Source organism: Myotis nattereri (genome assembly GCF_964212035.1).
Source record: "Myotis nattereri genome assembly, chromosome: 3".
NCBI lineage: Eukaryota > Metazoa > Chordata > Mammalia > Chiroptera > Vespertilionidae > Myotis > Myotis nattereri.
Genome location: NC_138077.1, coordinates 16,492,127 through 16,516,017, shown reverse-complemented (window position 1 = coordinate 16,516,017; position 23,891 = coordinate 16,492,127). Strand labels below are relative to the sequence as shown.

Below are 23,891 nucleotides of genomic sequence, written 5' to 3'. Positions count from 1 at the left end.
TTTATCCTTATTATGACAGTACCCTGGGCATTTTGTAATCCCTGAGAATTTATCTGAAACTTCCTTTAGAATGAATTATGTTTGCTTCTTCTTTACTTACTTCAGTGCCTAACAAATGAAGTGCTCAGTATATGTTTGCTGAATAAATCAATACATTTAATAGATTTCTCCAAATTGTTCTTTCAGTGTTCCGCCCGTTTTCAGATTTTTCAAAGCATTACTTTGTGCAAGTGATATGTTTAAAAGATGTCTTCAGTGTGAAGTGGAGATGATAATCTCTGGTTCCCCAAACAAGTCAAATTAAATTAATGGCTGTTTATTATTTTTAAATCAGATATCTCCCTAAAATAGTGACTCTATTATTCTATGAAAGTGATACTTATCTCTGGATCATTTGAAGCAAGAACAGTTGACATTTTCTAACAGCACATTTTTCACTGTCATGGGGCCATTTCTTTCACTGGTAGAAGTCTCTGTTTAGATCCATGGTGCTAACCAGGTGTGGCCATGGGAAAAAACATGTCTTTTTCTCCCACCAAAGTGGAATCTTTGCAGGAGGAGCTGGGAACTGCATCTTTAACACAATCTCTATCCAGCTCTAATGAACTTCTCCACTTAGGAGTAATGATCTATAGATAGAATTTGTGCAGTTTCAGCTAACCCATCTTCTCACTAGACTAGATTTTTTTTTTGGAATTATTATTATTATTATTATTATTATTATTATTATTATTACTGGGGGTCTAATTACATTACTCTAGCTGCTTTATTGGCTCTAGGCTATATCTACAAAAGGTGAGGATGTTACAATTGACTCTTTGCTGTTTATACTTTTCACTGACTTTATTCTATGGAATTGCCACCTTGTTATATACACCATAGGCATCATATGTATAATCAAAGACAGTGACTAAGAGAGTGGTATCTGGCCCTGGCCATAGTGGTTCAGTTGGTTGTGCATTGTCCCATGTATCAGGAGGCTGCCGGTTCAATTCTCAGTCAAGGGCACATGCCCAGGTTGTGGGCTCCACCCAATCCCTGGTGGGGGTTGTGCAGGAGGCATCAGTTGATGTTGCACTCTCACATGGATGTTTCTCTCTCTCCCTCTCTCTCCCTCTCTCTCTAAAAAATAAATAAATTATTCTTTTTCTTTTTAAAGAGAGAGAGAGCAGTACCTGGAGTAAGGCTGGCTCTTTCACTTACTGACTTGATTCCCATTTTAAATTTGAGAAATATAACAGTAACTAGAGGCCCGGTCACAAAAATTTGTGCACTCTGGGGGGGGGGGGGTCCCTCAGCCTGGCCTGTGCCCTTTCGCAGTCTGGGATCCCTAGGGGGATGTCCACCTGCTGGCTTAGGCCCGCTCTCCAAGGGATTGGGCCTAAGCTGGCAGTCAGACATCCCTCTGGCAGCCCAGGTGCCCTCGGGGGATGTCTACTTGCCAGCAGGGAGCAGGCCTAAGCTGCAGTCGGACATCCTTAGCGCTGCTGAGGAGGCAGGAGAGGCTCCCACCACCACCGCTGTACTGGCAGCCATCAGCCTGGCTTGTGGCTGAGCAGAGCTCCTCCCATGTGAGAGCAACCTGACCACCAGGGGGCAGCTCCTGCATTGAGCGTCTGCTCCCTGGTGGTCAGTGTGTGTCATAGTGACCAGCCATTTCCAGTCATTCTGCTGTTAGGGTCAATTTGCATATTACCCTTTTACTATATAGGATAGGATAGCACCTGCTTGAGAGAATTGTGAGAAGTGACTGAAAAAATTATATTAAGCACTAATAGAGCACCTGAAATAATTGCTTAAAATAGCAATTTATTATTGTTATTCTTGTCATTATCATTATATTAAGCAATCTCATAAATGTAGATGTATCCAGATGTAACACCTTTGTAATCTACTTTGCTGCCTCAAGGGGACACTTTGATAAATACAGTACAATTGTTTGCCATGGCCTGGAAAAGAGATGACTCACAGGTAGCCTGATTAGGGTAGTTGTTTGGAAAGTTCATAGAAGTAAATGTTGTATTTGGCTCCCACAGTTCAAAAGGTCCTCCACAGTCCGCTGGAAAGGAAAACGATGAAAAGTCATTAGTAACGTAATGTTAATTTCAGGGAGATAATACTATTTGCTAGAAAATTTCCAATTACATTTCTTGGTTTTGACAGATACATTTTAGAGTATGTGGATGGGAAAATCTTGCAACTAAGTATAGGAAAAACACAGGCAAACAGGCCTCTTTACTGAAGAATGTCACAAAACCTTAAATATTCCACTGTTCTTTGTGGAGGGCATAATAGTGTATAGCATTTTCCAGAATTATTTGGGCAAGAAATAGTTTTGTTGAACGTATTTTATAAACACACTGCATGAGTAAGGTATCAGTCCTCTGCAGTACAGAAGAAAATGATCACAATGGAACAAATCTTATATCTGCCACTCTCTTATGAGGAGGCTAGTAAATCACTAATCTTGCCATTTTTCTTTTTTCTCCTTTTTTTTTGGCGGGGGTGGGGGAAGGTGTAGAGGGGAAGCCTCACCATCCTGTTTATTGAGGCATTTGACTGTCAGAAAAGGGAGATAAACTGAAACTCCACTTGCTTAATAATTGCCATAAAGTGGTCTGTTACCCAACACTGTCCCGGAGACAAATTAGGATTGCGTTTAATGCAAATTTATTAGCAAAAGAGAGCCCAGATTTCCATTTAAAAGTATGATGCCTTAAGTAGGTAGGTTAAATTTATAATTCTTAGCATACTTATATTGTCATCTTCTTGCTTATTAGAAGAAAATTCTAATGTAACAATTCATAAACTACTGTTAGTATCCCAATTCTTATTTTTATTATCATGTTACATTTATGATCAAAAGAATAAGAGTAACCTAATTTGAAAAATATGGAAAACTAGGATAAGTATATATTTTCTTATCATTAAAGCAGGCTCTCCACGGGAATTATTTACTCCCAATAAGATAGAAATCAGATTACGGGAGGGATGATTAAAGATCTCTACACCTATGGCAATGCCTCCGTCATTCCCTCTTTTTTTCATGCATCTTTTATATATCATCTGTTTTATTTATGCAGATCCTTGGAAAGTCATGTGCATCTTCCAAATATGTCTGTAATAAGCCTCTTAGATTTGGGTTCATGTTGTACCTGATGGGACAGAGAGGCAGCAGCTGTAGCTTGAAAGTAGCATCATTGCCAACCTACCATGTTCTTCAGGGTGGCAGGACCTGGTCTACCTTACATCACCCTAGGCTAGGCTTGTCTGAACCCAGATGAGCTTAGCAAGAATAATAAACTTCTTACAAAAATTATCTTTTGCAAAATGTTTCCATAAACATTGTCTCACTTGGGGAAAGAACATGAGTATTTGGGAAGATGTATTAGAGCTGGTGGATTAAAATTGTCTCTCACACTGGGGTGGCTCAGTGGTTGAACATTGACCTAGGGCACATGCCCGGGTTGCAGGCTCGATCCCCGGCATGGGGCACACAGAAGGCAGCTGATCAATGATTCTCTCTCATCATTGATGTTTCTATCTTTCTCTCCCTCTCCCTTCCTCTCTGATATCAATGAAAATATATTTAAAAAATAAAATAAAATAGTCTCTCTGAATTAGTTATTTGTCTGTTCAAGACTTGGCTTTCTCATATATAAAATACATATATATTAGAGATTTTCAAGGTTGTTTTAAAAATCAGACATAATTTATGACAATTGCCTACAAATTACCTGGAATATTCAGTATTGTTTTTCAATGCATACTTGTAAATTAGGTAACTACTGTTTCTATTTTAAATGGGTGACTTGAGCATTTGAGGTATTCAATTGCTTGTTAACGCTGTGTACATTCATTTAGTGTCAAAGTCAAAACTTCAACTCAGTTAATCACAAGTTCATCCCACAGCACGTTCCTATCTCCTATTGGGTTGATTAAACTCTGAATCATTTTGACCATCTGGTCTGAGCCACGGGCAGAGTTTAGACTGAGCCTCAATAAGTGGCGCTTGATGTGTATATGATATATTCTTGACGGGTATAGACAGAGAAGGAGGGAAGAAGGGAACATAAATGAAAGCACTAACAATCAAGGTCGATCATGAATAGATCCGAAGGGAGGAAAGGCCTGTACACAGGACACGGAAGAAGGCATTTGAGACATAGAAAGAGTGATAATGGGAATAAGGACAGGTTTCCCCCTGGAAAGGGTGAGAGAGGCTGAGGAAATCGATGCTCCCACAGTGGCATTCCCCTCCTTGATTTTGTGAATAATTGTCATGCAAACGTTTCTGTAGAAGAATCTACTACAACCTCTTAACTCCCATTCACTTAATTTTAATGAATCTAAGTGCTATGAATTTCCTTCAATTCACAATGAAACCCAGGGAGAAGAGAGTGTAACTATAGAGATAAAAACAAAAACAAAAAACACTGAAGAGTGAAGAGTGAAGACTGGAGAAAACCAGTTCTTCCTACTTCACAAGTTCAGCCATGGTCAGTGTGGCTAGTGGGGTTTTTGTTTTATTTTGTTTGTTGTTTTTGATGATCATTCTCATTTTCTCTTCAGGGAATAGAAGAATTTCAAAATCAGCTAGTCCTACTGGCTGACATTTTAGAGACTGTATTGAATTTTCACATAACTAAACACTTAACAGTACATTATATGTCAATGAGTAGGTAGGACTTAAATAAACATACACCCAGAACCCAAATGTTGCCCAGTGTAGCTGTTAAGCTGTCAAGGCAGGCAATTCAGATAGCATTTCTCCGTTGAACAGAAGTCTTGGAAAATTCATTCCTTTAAAATACTTAAGAAATACTTTTTGAAATGCATTTCAAATATATCAAATAACTAACCAGTGGGATACATCTCTGATCCTTAACTTGATAACAAGTTTCAATTACCCTGAATACAAATAACTACAAAGAATTGACAAAAGCACTTTCAGCCATTCTACCTATGATGACACCGTTTATTTTAATGGGGGTGTTGCTGAAATGGAAATGTAGCCTGTGCTTCTTAGTAGAGGAGCCAAAGACTCATGAAATGTAATTCTGGATATCAGTAATGCTGTGTTATTAGATAAACCATCTCCATACAGAGAAAGAGCTAAACAGCCTCTCTGGTACAGGGAACTCAATTCCACCACACTTGTTAAACTCTTTCATTTATTTTTTCTTGGAGCTGTTCTTTTGATTAATTTCTTACTATGCCAATAGGGGCCTCTGACATGCATGAGATATGTGTCAATGTAGAGACATTTACTCTCAGGTGAAAAGGTGGACAGCCCAACTTTCATTTACAATAAGAGGGTTCAAATTAAAAATGTTTGGTAAAATAAACATCATTATCATAGTAATACACAGTCATACAGTATTGCAGGAAATATTTTGAAAGTTAAAGTTACAATATAAAATTTCTCATCCATATCTGTGCTTAGTTTATGAAAATAAATATTTCTATGGACAGGTTCTAGGGCCCAGCCATAATGGTAATATTTGTATTCAATTTATGACAATAAAGTTCAATTGTCATTCCTTATGGTTTATATTGTACTTGTAATAGCAATACAGCCAATAACTCTAACAAGTAGGCTATTCATTTTAAAAGTAAAAAGATAAAAAAAATAAAGTATCCCAAAACACACTTATACCAAAGTATATGAGTAAACTTAATATGCATTTGCTAGGAGTTTGAATATCAAGTCACATAATAATACAAAAGGCAAGTAGTTCTGCTGAAATATGGGAAGGGAGGCCCTGGCCAGCAGCCAGCAGCCAGCAGCCACTACAGACCCTATCCGTGCATGAATTTTATGCACTGGGCCTCTAGTCAATTATAAGAGAGGTAGATAGGTACTGATTCATTTCTACATGAAGAATCAAAATTAGATTATTTAGCTCTAAGTATAATGCCATGCCTCTAAAACTTTACAAGTAAACATTTGTTTTGTCTTTGGAAATGGAAAATGGCTTAATAGTGGCCAAATAGAGCAAAACCTATAGAAATAAAGGGTGACTATTAAAATAGCTAAAACTATAGTTTTTTTCTCCCCCCCCCCTTAATTACTTTTTTCCCCCAAATATATTCCATTGATCTTCCACAGAGAGGAAGGGAGAGAGATAGTCAGAAATATTGATGAGAGGGAAACATCGATCAGCTGCCTCCTGCACACCCACCACTGGGGATGTGTCCGCAACCAAGGCATATATGCCCTTGACTGGAATCGAACCCAGGACCCTTCAGTCCGCAGGCTGACTCTCCATCCACTGAACCAAACCGATCAGGGCTCCCCTTAATTACTTTTAACAGTCACAGAAACAAGTCAGCAGATTAAAATATGGATTTGTTTTGTATATACCTATTCTATTTAGTAGGTGTTTTGTCAGGAGTCATCCCAATTGTGCTGCAAATTAGCATGATATTTGTGTAATGACATGTTTACTTTTTAAAGTGTTCTCAATACAATACATACATTTAAATGATTTGTGCCAGTGTCACAGAGCAAGGATCAATCATAGAGCAATTGAAGTCATAAAATGGAAGAATTCCTGCAATTATGAAAATGGGACTTACATGTCCCCAAACTGGGCACAATGGGTATCCCTGAATATATGGGAGGAAACGGATTTTTTCTACTCAGTTACTTTTCTGGGATTACTTTCTTATTTAAATGCACAATAAGAGCTAAAGAAAGGCTATTAGCCAGTCAGCCAAGGTTTCCTTTTATTTCTGCTTAAACTAATCAGTGATCTGGAACCAGGAAAGCTCTGTTCAAATCAGAATTTCACCGAACCAATTGCAAATGGCATTAGAATGAAATTGTTCGGAATGCATTTGATGGTAATTAACATTTTCTGCTGTGCTAAATATTGCCCTGCAGCGAACCATTTGGAAACTGGAAGGAGTATTCTCTGGGAAAATTCGGAAGTTTATATGTTAAAATCAGACAGGTTAAACTTCCCTATTGTTAAAATATGCAGGGATATCTTAGCTCCTTGGCATTGAGGTATTTTCTTTCTCTCTTTTGACTGGAATAGATATGAGGACAGTATGGCTTGTATGAAGTTTTAAAATGGGAAATAATATTTAAAGTTGTATTTCTGTATATAATATTATGTACAAAAATGATCTCAAATTTCCTATTTTAGATAAAGAGATTTGTTACTTTTAAAATATCAAGCTTATGACTATGTTGCTCCCACCTAAAACTGTTTTCTTCTTGACGACTTACTGATGAACAGAAGAAAATGCTGGCAGAAAGGATTACAAAAGAAATCCATTGTTTTAAATGATTCTAATATCAAAATAGCAAGATATTGCTAATACTTGGTACCCATAAGAATTATTTTTCAAACCAGCAGTGATTTTAATAATTATAATTTGTTTTTGCTTTTAATTTTTATTTATATTAATTATATGTTTATTTTTCCATGTATCAATGGTTATTGCTACATCTCACATTTCTTACATGGTACTTTGTCCATAGTAGATATTTATAAAATTTGAATGAGTGTTTGAAATATTAAGGAATTTATGTATAACCCCTTCATTATTTTCAAAAACAAAAATGTCTCAAAAAGGTGAGGCACAACAATGTACTGAGTGATTTTAATTATGGTTTCATGTATACAATATGTAATATTTTGCTGGCTTCCACTTTACTTATATAAGTCTTAGATCTCCAGTGAAAAAATATTAGACCAAGATAAAAAAAAAAGTCAAAGAAAGATCTTCCTGAAAATTTTAATGACTTAATTAGGGAAAATACACATGAAGGTTACTTACTAGGAAGTTCTGGTGGAGGAGTTGGAACCAAAGTTGGCTCTGGATAAAGACTGACATTGCAAATCCCATGTGTGAGGCTAATGTCATCCAACGCGATATCACTCAGGAGCCTGTTTTTAAAAGCACTAAAGGACACCTGTAATTCAGAGAGGCATGTGAAAGGATTCCACTCCAGCATTCTCTGACTTGGTTCTTCTTAATGGCCCAATATTTTCCGCAGAACCAATACTGCCATCTCCAAATATGTGAGAACAGGTTGCTGCACAGGGAAACGTTGGTGGATCATGTTTTTCAAGGTCTTTCATTTGCACCCAGCTCCCTTACTCTGTGCTCACGCTAGTCTAAATTTTCATTAGTGTCTCCCTTCTGAGTTAGGCAACATTGCCACAGTTTCTGTCTCTGCCTCTCTCTCTCTCTCTCTCTCTCTCTCTCTCTCTCTCTCTCTCTCTCGATGCTGTCCTACTCCACTGTATTCTGTATTATATATACAATGTCCAACAGGGGGAAGCAAACTTCTTCCGGATTCTTCCTCCAACAATATGAGATATCCAAGTAGCTGTCTTCCTTCTCAGAGCATATTAGCCCTGCAGAGAAGATACACTGATTTGATCACTGACATTGGGAAGAGGGGGGCAGGGGAAAATATGAGTATAATTTGATCATTTAGGGCCAGTTGATACTGGTTGTAGTTTACCCAAAAAAGGTGTGAGATACTGTGTGAGGGTGATGCCCAAAGGACACAGAACTAGACTGGAGAGAAAGGTCCATATGAAATAAATGAATATAACTGAATATCTGTTATATGCCAATTGCTATGCAAGGTACACACTTTATACTTTATCTTATTTCATTTTCCCAACATTATTATACAGTCATCTATTCACGCATTTGTTCATTCATTCCACCTACTTCATGGCTGGTGCTATTCCAAATCAAGTTGATTTTTTTCCCCCTTTCATGTTTGTGCAAGCTGAATTTCAAAGACACATACATGATTTGTTCAACATGTCACAACAAAGTGCCAAGACCAAGGTGACAATATTTATAGAATTTCACGCTGTCACCCTGCTTGATGAGCTACCTTTGAAAAAGTGGTTCCAGTTTTATTACTTTAAAAAACAGGCTCAGTGAGTTGCAGCCAAAGCTGGCCACTGCAGTGCTTACGTCCCTGCTTCTGCTAGTTCCTGTGTTCCCTTGAGGTTCCATTTCCTTTACCCTTCCCTGAATTATCATAAAGCCACCAAAGATGGAGAGAGAAAAGGACTTCTCAGAATGGAAGGAGAGAATCCAAAAATAAAGAAAAGAAAAAAGGAAAGAAAGATGGAAGAAACACAGGTGAGGGTCATTGATTATGGCCCACTTTATACAAAGTCACAGGAGAAAACTGAAGGCTTCCAAGGATAACATCGATCCAAAAATACATCTTCTAAAAGTTACACTCTCTTGTCTGAAGTTGCCCAATTAAAACATTGTTACTTTGGTCAAACTATTAGATCAGCCCATATTTTAATTACAAATGCCTTTAGGAAGAGAACGCATTAAGCTGTTATCTGAAAAATTAACTCACCCTAATGTGAAATAAATGATTGGAGATTTCCCAATGACACAGCTCATAGAATTTGTTTTGAAAGGAAATGCAGATGAAGTCAGAGTGAGGCAGGGTGGATGGATACTGACAGGTGTGGATGTGCTAATAGGAAAGGATATTCCCCAGAAAAATGCATGGCTGATATGGGTGGTATTTGTAAAAAGTTGGAAGTCTAATTAGGCAGGGTCATAGGAGGATACAGTTAACTTGTGCTAGGATATTGCTGAAAAAAGCTGAAATATCCTACAAAGTTTCCATGGATTGTATGGCTCTTTATAAGTAGTACTATCCTGAAGCGAATTGTTCCCCAATAAGTGGTTTTTAATAAGTCGAATAAGTAAAAATAGAGGCATTCAAAGATTAAAAATAGAAGATGGATTAGGAAAGGGTCTTTGCTATATTTAGAAAATAAATTAAGTTTTTCATTATGTCACCATAAACTATAATTACATCACCACCTTTAGAATACAAATAAATGATTTTAAAACACAAAATATTTTGCCAACCTTAAATTCCACGGTTTCATTTATTGTTACTTGTCCATAATTCCAATTATTTCCATAATTTCCTTCCTTTTGGAAAACGATCTTCTCCATGTTTTGGTCACTGCTGATATTAATGCTTAATTTATAGACATTTTCGCCATACATGTGATACCTAGTTTGGAAACAAGCAAAAATGACTGGATTCCTACAACATTAGAATAAAGGCATTTATGGGTTCTTCTAAATCTGTAACTGTCTTTGAAACACCCCCTTTCCCCTTGTGAGGGCGTTGATGGAGAAGGGGTGGGGAGTCTCCCAACATCTTACTTCTTTATCAATTGGAAAAGTAATGGCGAATTCATCGACACTTGGGATAACATCCTAGAGAAATCTGAGCCTGGCAACATGAGAAAGGCAATGTTACCCATTAAATAATATGGTATTTAACATGGGGCCACAGCATACCAGAAACTAAGGCAGACTGGTTCCAAAGTGGGGTTCAAAGGGAGGCTTAAAAGTCCTACTCTTTCTCGTCTCCCTCCTGGTCCAGTTGGAGTGGAAATGTAAAATCCTGTAAAACCAACAAAAAAAGTTTTTCTTCACTTAAATATGTGTATTTTCATTACATGAGATATTCATAAACAGAAAAGAACAACTTTAAAGTGAAAATCTAAGGAAATATATGTAGGTAGAGCATAATGGACATTAGACTGAAACCCAGAAGGCATAACAAATAGTTATTTAGGAAAGTCACTTCTCAACTCTGGACCTTCCAATTTATAAAACAAGAGCCTTGCACTGGAGCACTACCAAGAACATATCAAAGTCTGTCTTACTGATTGGCTCGATGTGATTGTTTTATCATATTATCATGTCTAGATACCTCTTTATTTCCCATTTATTAGATGATTAGATGTTTTAATTATTTCACTCCTTAGAGACCGTCAGTCCATGAGATCATTTAGAGATAGCAGTGGAGTAACTCCTGATACATGCAAGTATTTACAGATTTGAAGACAAAGTCAAGAGTTTCGAAGGCCATCAGATTTGTAGTCCATTGACTGTACTGTATTTTTCTAAATAAGAAATCACCTAATTTTATAATGGTTTCATCTCCCATATTCCTTTGAATGATAACTAATCAGATCACAGAGAAGCAGATAGCATGCTAATCCACATAAAAGTTTTCCAAATAGCTCAGGTTACTGAAAAAAGGACTCTCAGATCTGAAATTTATTATTCCAACCAATGATTTTAGTCATATGAAGTGTGGAAAGAGTTTTTGGGTTAAGCATAACTTGAAAAATTTTTTAGGGGAGTTTAAATAGTTTAATTCTTAGTTTGCAGTTCAGACATTATGACAGAAAATAAGAATCATGTAACAAAATATAAAACAAATGAAATAGTAGATAAATCTAATTTTATTGAAATGTAACCCTATATAAAATAAAAGGCTAATATGCAAATCAACCGGATGGCGGAATGACAGGTTACTATGATGCGCACTGACTGCCAGGGGGCAGATGTTCACGGCTGGCGAGCAGCAGCACTAAGGATGTCTGACTGCTGGCTTAGGCCTGGGAAGCGGGCCTAAGCCGGCAGTTGAACATCCCCTGAAGGCTCCTGGACTGCGAGAGGGCACAGGCCGGACTGAAGGATCACTCTGAGTTCACGAATTTCATGCACCGAGCCTCTAGTTCTTTATAGAGTACTAAAATTTAGTGTTTATTTGAAATCAAGCATCTTCTCTCTTGTGCTTTCCAACATAATTTTTTATAGGCAATGTGATATATAAAATTGACATTTATTTATAACACACATAAAAAGGACAAGGCATGAAGAAAAATGCTGGTAGAACTACGAATACATATATCAGAGTATATTTAGAACAGTGAGACAAATAAGTATTTTATCAAGGTGTAATTCTAGGCAAATATATTAATAAATATAATATAGTTGTATGCTTTGGATTTAGATTACAAAATATAAAAGAATGAATATTTAACATTTTGTATTATTAGCACATTACACATTATTTATATTTTACTGTATATAATGCTGTAATATTTCATGAGTACTTATTTTCATTTTATCCATAGTCAGTGCTTAATTATTTAACTTATTAACAAAAGTAGTATAAATACAGAGGAGATATTCAAGAATTCACTCTCCAAATGCCCAACTCCAAATTCCTTTTGTGTTGACCTTACTTTTAGTTGCTTAGTGTATAGTTGAGGAGGAAATAATTGAAATACCACTGAATGCCAAAAATAAGTACTGAAATGGCTAGCCAATTCAGAAATATTTCTAGTTAGCTGAAATTATATGACATAAACACACATTGTGCTCTTACTTATGTATAGCTATATTCGTAGCCAATTGTCAAATTTGAAATATTTTGAATTTATTGTTTATTTATTAAGCAGTAATACATTAGTTTCTTTGTGTGATTTAGATATCATGATGTTATGAGTTTTATATCATTATCCAGATAAAACATAATCATGTAGACTGTAGTACCTTATGAATTTTGCACTTCAATATAATTTTCTAGTCATAGTTCTTATAATTCACCTACTTACATGAAGCACTTCTACAAAATTAGATTATTTTAATTGTCAAGATCCCAAAATTTTATAACTTTTTTTCTTGTTTTCCTATTCTTTCGCTTTCTTTTCCAATTGTACCTGTCAAATCCTATTAATTTTTGAGGTAATTTAAATCAGATTACTATCTCCTTCAGAAGGCGTCTCTCGGTCTTTGGAATTAGATGTGGCCACTCCTTTTTTAGATTCTCAGTTGCAAGTGTACTTCTCTGATGTCACTTAAAACTTGTGTATGTTTATGCCTAAATGTGACTTTTTAAATTTGCTAAAACTTTATGAAAAGGAAAGATATTTGGTAAAATTTTTTAATGTTAATCTTCACCTGAGTATATTTTCCCATTGATTTTTAGAAAGTGTGGAAGGGAGGGGGAGAGACAGAGAAATATCGATGTGAGAGAGACACATTGATTGGTTGCCTCCCACACTGGCTCCAACCAGGGAAGGAGTCTGTAACTAAGGTATGTGCCCTTGACTGGAATTGAACTTGGGATCCTTCAATCCATGGGCTAATGCTCTATCTACTGAGCCAGACTAGCTAGGGCGACTTTTGGTAAATTTTTGAATTTTTTTATATGGATTAGCTGAATGTTCTTTAATGTTACACCATGTAGATTCAACTACACTAATTTGACTTGATTTTTCATTTTGAAATTTATTGAAGTACTACACAAAGGAATGATTAAATAGACATTTTTCATTACTATATGAGAATTTATATACTCACATGATAATTTCTTTTAAAATCCTTCAACTTTCTTAAATGTCTTTGGGAGCTCTTGGAATTAACTGAGTCATCTTAAAACCCAGAAAGTTGAATACATTTTGTCAATTTAAGCGCACACTGAGCCTCTTTCTTGAGGCTTTAGGTTTCTCTTATCACATCCTTCTCTCTTTTCTGCTAATTTGTCCATGAACTGACCCTAGTCTTCCCCCACTCAGGATCCCAATTAAAGAGAAAAAAGCACAGGATACATGCTGAAGCTGATGTAGAAACAACAACTCAAGAGATAGGAGAACTTTCTGGAAATTTAGAAATTCTTCTCAAGAAGAAAATAGGCTGATATAAGTCGCTTTGTAAGTTGTGAGTGCATATGTAAAACCAGCTGAACCCAGTAGATAAATATTGAAAGTTTGAGGTTGGAGAATGATCCAAATTTAGATTCTATTCATATTAAAAAGTAATATGATTTTCTAAAATTCAACATCACAGGAAACATAAAGAAATAAAGATAATTACTTTGAAAGCAAAAGTATTTTATAAAAAATAACCAGTTATTTTATAAAAAAGCTTATATGCTAAATGAAATGCAGATATCTAAATGATTTAAATTATTTTTGAAAATTCAACAATATAATATTTTCCTCCCCAGCACACCACTTAGAACAATACCACAGCCAATATGTGTCTGTTGAGTCCTTGTGGCGTGAAAAGAAAATCATCATAATACCAAAAATTATATAGCACATTTCATGTGCCAGCCATTTTTCTGTTTTTAAAACATAATAATCAGTTTAATGCTCATCACATGCCTCTGAAGTCAGGGTCTATTACCATCAGCCCCACTGTCCCGATGAGAGAGCTGAGAAGAGAAGACAGGTAACTTGCTGAACTGGCAGAGCTGAGACTTAAACCTCGCTAAGACTTCAGGGTCTTAATGATCTTTCCTCCTACACTATGCGAACCTCCAAACACCAGAAACAACTGTGATTTCATTGACAAAGGCCAACCAAGTCTGTCTTCTTTAGTGACCTCTACACTTCGGAAATTTTCAACGTTACGAACCTCATTGTCTTTAATTGTTCTGAACAAATGGGCGACTTCTGAGCCCCCCCGAGCTGCTGCCCAGAATCTCCATCAATGCCCTTTGCTTCTGAGAGGTTCAGAGGCACGCTGAGCTTTTAGTGCAGAGATTCAGGAGCTGGGGCTCCACCAGGGGAGAGTGCCTCACAGAAACTCAAAAAGCGAAGGGCCTTCGAAGTGCTTCCCCAAAGCAATGTCAATGCAAAGGTTATCTGCTCCATTCAGACTTTCCTGTCATCTGAAGGGGAGGCAGAGAACAAAAACCCCTGCCAGGAGAAGGGGAACACACAGCAGGAGAGACTGAATTCTCTTCCACTTCAGAGGTAGATGTTTTGACATAAAAAGCAGGTTGGAAGAAAAATGCCCCAGTGGGGTAGGGTGGGGCGGAGAGGAAATGACTGGTAGATTAGAAAACCGCTGGTCTGAGCATTGGAGACCTATGGAGCCCTATCATCCATTCTCATTACACGGCTGCCTCTGTGGGCTCTGAACTGCTCCCACTGGCCTCCCTTTAACTAACTCCCGCTACACGACTTTCTCCCGAGAGTTCATTTCTGACCCGACCATTCAAAACCTCTACCTGACATTCGACCTGCTTCGCTTTGGTCAGTTTCATCTTGTTTCTTCAGTTATTTAATCTGTTGGCAAGCCACACCATGTCTCTCCTGTAATAGACTTACAGTCTTCAAACATCAGTGAAATTGTTTTATCTCTTATTCTGATCACATAAAAGTAGAAAAATGATAATTTGAACATCAAAGATTTTCAACTACATAAAAGGCGCCTGCCACTGTGAATAGCTATACAGTAAATGCTTTCTGCACTTTCCTCTAACTACTCCTGTTCAAGTGGGCGAGAGACTTTTTTTATTACAGTAAAGGGAAAAAGTGGTCCAATTATTTGACTGTTTTAGGTCAGTCTCCTTTAGAGGGTTGGGGTGATTATCACTTCAGAGTTAGTCTTCGAAGCTGTGTAGATGACAAATGCATCCACGGAGAATCGAGCCCTGAGAAATAACTTATTCAAAGAAGATTAATTAAGACTATGAATGTCATAATTTTTAATATTAAACATATTTGGTTTATTGGGATTGGCCATCTATGCAGAGTATATATTCTTTTGTTCGTAGGTCCACACTGGTAACTCACTTAGCAGGATCCTGTTAACTTTCAGATTTTATACAGACTCTGACCTTCTTCTAGCCACATCTGCTCCCACTGATCTGACAATCCCATGTTCTCCTCTTGGGCTCAGGCAATAGCCTTCCTCTAGTCTCCATGACATCATTCTTGCCCTTCAAACTATTCTAACAGTCAGTGTGAATCTTGTCACCCCTATGCTCAAGAACCTTCCATAGCTCCCCATTTCACTGAGAAAAAAAAGCCAAAGCCATAGAAGACCCATTTTATCTGAAGCCTACTGACTCTGTCTATTTGCATTACTCTAGCCTGCTGGTGGCCTCCTGCCTTTTCTTCTAACAGGTCAGGCATGCTCCCTTTGCCCTGCTTTGGTCCCTCTGTCTGGAATAATCTATATTTCTAATTCCTCCAATCCCTTAAAGTTTTGATTCAAATATCACTTTTTCCATGAGCCCTCACATGATCACCCTATTTTAATTTGCAACATAGCACCTCAACACCTGCCTTCCCCCTGCCCTTACCAAACTGTATATTGTCCCAGAGCACTCATTCACATTTAATATGCTCCCAAAATGTAATCAGATGTCATGCATATGGCTTATTTTCTCATTTTCTTTGCTAGAATCTGTTCCATGACAGCAGAAAAGCTGGTTTATCTTGTTCACAGATATATTTTGAGAGCCTGAATAGGGCCCGGGGCTCAACAGGTTCTTCTTGAATAAAGGAGGAGATGAAGAACTTGAATGGGGCTTTTTAGTGATGAGCATGGAAATAGATGAAAAGTAATTACTTTCTACTAAGAAATATTTTGATCAAGTTGAAGTAGTGTGATGTACCATATTGTGTTATTCTAGGGATGCCATTGTTTAAAGGGTACGGATTAGTCCGGTATGTTTCTACCCTGAAAGAAAATTAATTCTTTAGTGTCCTCTTACTAGATGGAATTCACATTTGCCATTAAATCAGCCATTTACTTTTCAGGTTATAAAAAGGAGAATATTGTTCTTTGTAAAAGAAGTGGGTATTGATAATCAATTATAATGCACATATGCGCAGATCCTTTTTATGTTATAAGCAATTTCATTTAGTCAATAACTCACTAATTAAGAAATGATTTATTGAGTCAAAGTTCTACATTCATTTATATATTCAAATATTATTTTATATGTATATTAATTAGATTCAGGTACTGAAAATGTACTGAGAATTAAAAGATTAAAAAAGAGACAATATTCTTGCTCCTGAAAAGAACACTGTGGTGAAGAGAAACAAATAAAGCAAATATAATGCCATGTTATAAGAAAAACAAAAGAGGTGTTTATAATACTTAACAGAAAGGAGGGTTTTAACTTGGAGGTTCTGGACAGACTTTTTAAAAATATATATATTTTTATTGATTTCAGAGAGGAAAGGAGAGGGATAGAGAGATAGAAACATCAGTGATGAGAGAGAGTCTATTGGCTACCTCCTTCACATCTGCTACTGGGAGGGATCGACCCCACAACCTGGGCATGTGCCCTTGGCTGGAATGGAACCTGGGACCCCTTCAATCTGTAGGCCGACGCTCTATCCACTGAGCCAAACCAGCCAGGGCTGGACAGACTTCTTAAAAGTAGTGATACATAATCTGTGTCCTTGATGCCTAGATTAATGCATGGTTAGAGGAAGATTTTTGTACTTTTTTAAATTGAATCATACTCTAATCAGTAACCTACTCACAAATCATATTGTAGGATGGATTTTTGTCTAAGAAAATTATCTAAATGCACAGATTTCCATCTTTTTTATAATTTTCCTTACTTGTTAAGATCTACATTACCTCTAGATTTGTAACTTTCTATTCAGTGATTGCATTTGGTATTATGAGGACACACTTCCAAGGTTTTCATGGGTAGTCTTTCTACTATGATTCCTTATCTCATGGTAATTCCTGTGATTTCTGGTTTTATCAATCAAATATTATTATCTCCAATGTTAATGTTTCCACTGGAAATCCAATTCTAATATCACATTCACATGAAAAATGTACTTACAAATCACAACACTTGTTTAGAATGAGCCCTTCCCTAGTCCTTCTGCTATGGAGTGAATGATTGTATACCCTGCTCCCTCGCCCCCCCCCCCCAATCCCCAATATGATGGTATTTGGAGAGGGGGCCTTTAGGAGGTAATTAAGTCTTTAGGTTGGAACCTTCATGGTGGGATTAGTGTCTTATGGAAAGAGAGAGGGAGAGAGCTTGTCTTGCCTTTCCCTTGCCTTTCTCTTTCCTTTCTCCCTTCCTCCCTTCTTCCCTTCCTCCCTCCCTCCCTCCCTTCCTTCCTTCCTTCCTTCCTTCCTTCCTTCCTTCCTTCCTCCCTCCCTCCCTCCCTCCCTCCCTTCTCTCTCTCTCTCTCTCTCTCTCTCTCTCTCTCTCTCTCTCTCCCAGAAAAAGCGTTCTCATGAGAACCCTACCATGCTGGCACCCTGACCCTGGACTTCCAAACTCCAAAACTGTAAAAAATAAATGTTTGTTGTTTAAGTCAATCAACTAGTGGTCTTCATTATAACAGCATGAAAGGACTAAAACAGCTTCTCATAAGTAAATCTGTCTCTATTTTAAGATAGCATGATATTGCACATTAAAAATTCTAAGGCATTCTTAATAACTATTACAGCTAATAATAAGTTCAACAAGTCCATATGGTACAAGATAATATAAAAATGAATTGTATTTCTATCACTAACAATGAACAATCAGAAAATAAAGTTAAAGCAAAGTAGACCAAAGTTAAGAAAAGTTAATGACCTCACACAAGTCCACTTAATTGATAATAGGGGCCAAATCTAGGGGACAACCCGTCTCCTTGTGTCTAATGGCCTTTGTGCACTTTTCAACATCTTGTGCAAATATAGGGAAAATAATATATTTCTGAAACACCCATTTTTACTTGCCTGAATGTTTGATAACCATTTTCATTTAAATGCATTGATTAGTTTATGATTTATAAACAAATGAAAAAGACTGTCTTACATTTTATGCTAGTAAACAACACACATAACTTTCCTTTTGGTTTATGAATGAAATATGAATTATACCTGAAGCATTGCCAAAAGTGTGGTCAAAATCTGGTCCGGTGAAAGGAGGAAAGGTATTTCCCTGAACCCTTTCCCATTCATTATCATCATTTAGATCCTGCATCCAGAAACAAAAGCCATCTTCAAAATTACAGTTAATTTTCTCATAATCTGTGAATTAAAAAAAGAAAACATTTCAAGTTTAGTCTACATGTGACTAGTTGTAACAGATTGCATTGAAAATAATCTAAGCTTATAGAGGTTATAATTAAGTGGCATACACAAAATCTTCCTTTTTAATTTATCTTAACTCTGTTTCACTTCCTTTAGTTAGAAAATCCAGCTTTTTGTGCCAACTATTTTAGAATAGTATCTTTCTTATACTTCATTAAAACGTTAGCAAAGATAAGCTTCTTGGTTTTTAATTTTACATCTTACCTCCACTGGCTTACCTACATAAACTTTGTCCCATATTTTGCTTTCTCCCTATTACTAACTTTGGTATTCTAGTAAAAAAGAAGTTAGTGTAGAACATCCACAGAATTACTTTTATGCTAATTTAAAAACTTTACTTTGAATTCTTGCAGTATATAAAATTTAATTATTTTATTGGTTTATATTTTCCCTCAAATTGGTTATCTGAGTCTTTTGAAGAATATTAACTATCTTCTAATTGTTCATTCCTTTCTAAGTATTAAGTAGAGAGAGGTATACATAAGAGATACTCATTAAAAAACTTGTCTAATAAAACAGATTACAAACTTGTTCTAAAATTTTAGGTTCTGCAACTCTTAAAATTCCATTACAATATTAAGATATCTGGAGATGTGAAGGCTGAAGAATAAATAATACTTACTATTAAGTTCTCTGCTGTTAAATGCACTGTATGTTGCATGAAAGCCAATATAATCATTTTCATCTGATTCTATAAGAAACGTGGCAGTAACTTGGTTGGAAAAAATTCTAATTGTGCCAGGATTACTTTCTGAGAGAGAAGCTACAAAAGAAAATGAAAGTACATATCTGTTTATCCATCCATTCATCTATCCATCCATCCACCTATTGATCTACCAATCTACTATCAATCTATCTAATACCACTGAGGTAACTAAAAACATTGATCATAGGATTAATTAATTTTATTTTAAATAACTCTCCTTCTAAGCATTAAAAAAACAAATTATTATACATGTTTATGGCTTGAGAAAACTACATTTTAATTTTTAATTACTTAGCTACACCATATACACATAAATATATGCATTCTTTACTGAAAAAAATTGTTTAAGAAACATGCTACGCTAACAGGGGCTAAACTCTGTCACAATAATAGAAACAAGAGTACTTCTTTGATTTTCTATCCATATACTAGTAACTGTAGGACCTCAAGATAATATGTGGTGACTTAAGGATTTTTTCTACTTTATGTTGATTTTGTAATATTGACTTACATTGATTATATTAGTTCTATTGCATATTGATTTTATCATTTTTGTCTTGACTTTAACCTATGTAAGGAATATTTTTCAAGACTTATGATTCTGAAGAGTTAGAATAGTGCTTGGGATATAGAAAGTATTCATATGATGATTTACTAAAATTGTTGTTATATGAAATTTGTTTTTAAATTTATATGAATGTATTTAACATATACGTTCACAATGGGGATGATATTGCTTCTCAAGGGGTAAAATTTGTTTCTCAGGGGGGAAAAATCTGAATTTTTAAATGTATGAAGCCAAGATATGCATATAGTGTATAAACAGATATATAGAATATCTAAAATATTAAACTTTCATGGGAGAGGAACTAGGTTAAAAATAAAGGTTTAGCTTTTTTTGTTTGATAATTTGAACTGGGTATCTGAGTTAGGTTTCTGAAAAGTATCACACTTGCAGGTTGGAGACAAAGCACCTTATTGAGTTCTAAAGAAAGATCCCCTTATGAACTGTTGAAAATTCTGTGCTTATCACATAGAACTTAGTAAAGAAAGTGATGCATAAATGAAGATTTCAATAGAATATAAAAGAAAGGACATCATAGACAAGTGTTGATTCACATCTTGCTCTTTGCCTCAAAAATGTTGTATGTCATTTTTCCAGAATTTTCTCACAAAGAACTACATTGATTTAGACTCCGCCCACCATGACTTTTATATAACTGTATAACCCAAATAACTCCAATATTGAAAATCTTTATAGTCCATAAGTGTCTACTTGCTTAAAAGATGTGACTATCCTAGAAACTTTGCTTCAAACCCACCTAACTCTCTCTTTCTGGCTTTCTTTTGCATAGCAATGGGACTGTTTTTGGACAATGGCTTCTGGTTGGGTCTGATTGTGGTTCAGTGGCACCCTGGATGGTTGTACTGTGTTGGATCCTCAGGCTTTCTAATGGTATTGCACTAGTCTAGATAGTCCAGAGACTTATGTTCTGAGGCCCATTACCACACAAACTTCTGGAAATGGGGTAGCATGTTTGTGTCTGTAGAGACTTTATAAACGTTCATCAGATTCTTAAAGTCTCCTTGACTAGAAGGAGACTCAGAATGTGCATCCAGAGGAAAGCACATACCTGTTGCCTCCAGGAAGACAGCAGCCGGTGGTGGTTAAGAGGAGGGGCTCCAGAGTCAGCATGAGAGTTAGTTCTGACTCCATACTTACTAGCCTTCTCTGTGTCTCAGTGTCCTCTGATATAATAATACTTTCCATAAAGGTTCGCAATAAAAAGGAAACGAGTAACTTTCATGTGTTACAGTGACTGGTGTATAGTAAATGCTCAATAAATACTATTGTGTCTCCTTCTCCCTAAATGGGTTGTAAGCCCTGAAAACATAGAGATTATACCTAATGCTTTCTATGCCTCTGCCATTCTGCCTGAGCATCAGAAACTTTTAAGCAAATTTGGGTGCCAGATTAATATATGAGTATCTAGAGTGACAGAGTTTGCCTACATAAAAGAATCAGGTCTGAAGTTGAAAGAAAAAAAAGTTTCCTAATGATTTTTAAAGGCTGGATTTTTCTAGAGCACATTCAATACATTTTTAGACAATAATTCCTTACGAAAATCCATTGGCTTCTACTGAAACTGTCTTATACTTCTATAAATATTAATTTCCATAAACTGGCCAAACAGTCATATGTAAAAGTGAGTAAACTCATCATTTGCCTTTTAACAGCAAAGCCTCTGGCGAGTAGGTCTTGTGAAAGAGAACGGCATGGAAGCATGAATAAGATACAAGGAAATTTGAAAGGAGGGCGATGGGCAGGAAAGACACTTTCTACAAAGCATGAGTCTAAAGACCTAGCCCCCAAATATTGATGCCATCCAATTTACAAGAGAAGAAATTCTGGCACTGGAGTGTGGTCTTTGTATGTTATAAACGTTTTGTTGAGTGCTCATGATTAATTTGGTATGGTGTTAAGTGCCCATGACATGGGGAAGAAATAACCAGGTTCCCCTATTAGAAAAGTTCAGATTGGTGAATTATAGAAAAATAACTTTGGAATTAATCTATATGGGAGAAATGCCATAGGGACATCAAGAAGGTATATGAGTAAATTGTCTTTAATTTATCTGGGCACTATGATTGGACAGTCTTTGAGAGTCTCTGGGAAGACCAACACTTTAAATCAGTGCTTGTTCAACTTTTCCATATAAATAATCCCATCAATAGAAGTGAGTGAATGGGCGCTTCTAAGTTAACACAAAAGTGTTTGAATAAAAATGCAAAGTTAATAAAAATGCTTGACTTTGAAAAATATTTGCATGTATTACTTAATCCCATATCCACAATGGGATTATTTTGTTGTAGTGTAAGTTGACGATTCAGGAAGATCCACTATGTTTATTATACTCATGTGTGCTTAACTTTCAAAAGCAGCCTCTGTGGAAAACAGTATGGAGTTTCCTCAGAAAATTAAAAATGGAGCTCCCATTTGACCCAGTAATCCCATTTCTAGAAATATATCCCAAGAAAACAGAAACACCAGTCAGAAAGGACATATGCACTCCTATGTTCATAGCAGCACAATTTATAATAGTAAAGATTTGGAAACAACCTAAGTGCCCATCAACAGATGAGTACATTAAATGGTTAAGAGTTCCTTCTTTTTTTACAGCAACATAGTATTCCATTACATCTACACAATGGACTACTACACTGCTGCATAAAAGAAGGAACTTCTAACCATTTGCAACAGCATGGATGGACCTGGAGAGCATTATGCTAAGTGAAGTAAGTCAGTCAGAGAAAGATAAATATCACATCATCTCACTCATATCCTATATAATAAAACCCTAATATGCAAATCGACTAAAGGGCGGATTGACCTGTCACTATTACGCTCAACACAGGAGCTGCCCCCTGGTGGTCAGTGCACTCCCACACGGGGAGCACTGCTCAGCCAGAAGCTGGGCTCATGGCTGGCAAGCACAGCTGTGGTGGTGGGAGCCTCTCCCACCTCCACTGCAGGTGGGTGGTAAGGAGTGAGGGGTCCCAGACTGTGAGAAGAATATCTGACTGCCAGCTTAGGCCCTATCCCCTCAGGCCTAAGCCAGCAGGTGGACATCCCCCGAGGGGTCCAAGACTATGAGAGGGCGCAGACCAGGCTGAGGGAGCCCCCCTCCCCCCATGGACAAATGTTGCATTTACATTCCTTTAGTGTGGAATGTAATGAACAACATAAACTGATGAACTAAAATAGATCCAGAGACACAGAAGCATCGAACAGGCCATTCAACCTCAGGGGGCTGGTAGGGGGAATTGTGAGAGGGGAGGGGAGAGGAGAGATCAACCAAAGGACTTGTAAGCATGTATATAAGCATAACCCATGGACACAGTCGGTAGGGGGTGAGGGGGTGAGGGCATGTGCTGGGGGGGGGGGGAGTGGGAATGAGCGGGGAGAGGTCAATGGAGGAAAAAGGATTCATATGTAATACTTTAGACAATAAAGAATTTAAAAAATAAAATAAAATGATAAAAGCATGGCCTTGAGTTGTTAAGCTATAATATAGGGGTATGTTGTTAGCAGTTATTTGGGAATGGAATGACTGCTAAGTGCTTGGGAGAAAAAGAATGGCATATCAACCACACACTCAGAAATACATTTTCTCAGCTTGGCAATTTGAAATCAATTTCAGTGTGCTCACCCAGGCTATTTTTATTCAATTTCTTTGAGGATGCACAAAATATCTATGTATTTTTCTCAACAAAACATTAAATTAGCACACTTGGAGGTTGTAATCTTCCACCACTTTCATACCCGGTATTGATAATTATTACCATCACTGAATAGAATATTGTACCTAAAACACTTTTGAAATACTTCTCCATCAACCTATTCTGACTTATATCAATTCCTATAATTATTTAGAAAAAACTCTACTGCACTCAAAATCATCTTTTATCTAATGCCTACTTT

The 23,891-nt window shown here is 36.6% G+C and overlaps 1 protein-coding gene across 2 annotated transcripts in view; it reads right to left on the bottom strand.

Moving 5' to 3' along the window:
- TMPRSS15 (transmembrane serine protease 15) overlaps positions 1-23,891 on the bottom strand; it is a gene marked incomplete at both ends in the record, with an annotated part of 102,991 nt that overhangs the window by 40,190 nt on the left and 38,910 nt on the right. For both annotated transcript variants that reach the window (XM_081088408.1, XM_081088409.1), the window contains 6 exons: positions 1,970-2,059; positions 7,795-7,930; positions 9,889-10,039; positions 10,333-10,438; positions 18,490-18,639; positions 19,325-19,465. In XM_081088408.1, coding sequence (XP_080944534.1) covers positions 1,970-2,059; positions 7,795-7,930; positions 9,889-10,039; positions 10,333-10,438; positions 18,490-18,639; positions 19,325-19,465 — 774 coding nt within the window. The remainder of the gene's footprint in view (positions 1-1,969; positions 2,060-7,794; positions 7,931-9,888; positions 10,040-10,332; positions 10,439-18,489; positions 18,640-19,324; positions 19,466-23,891) is intronic.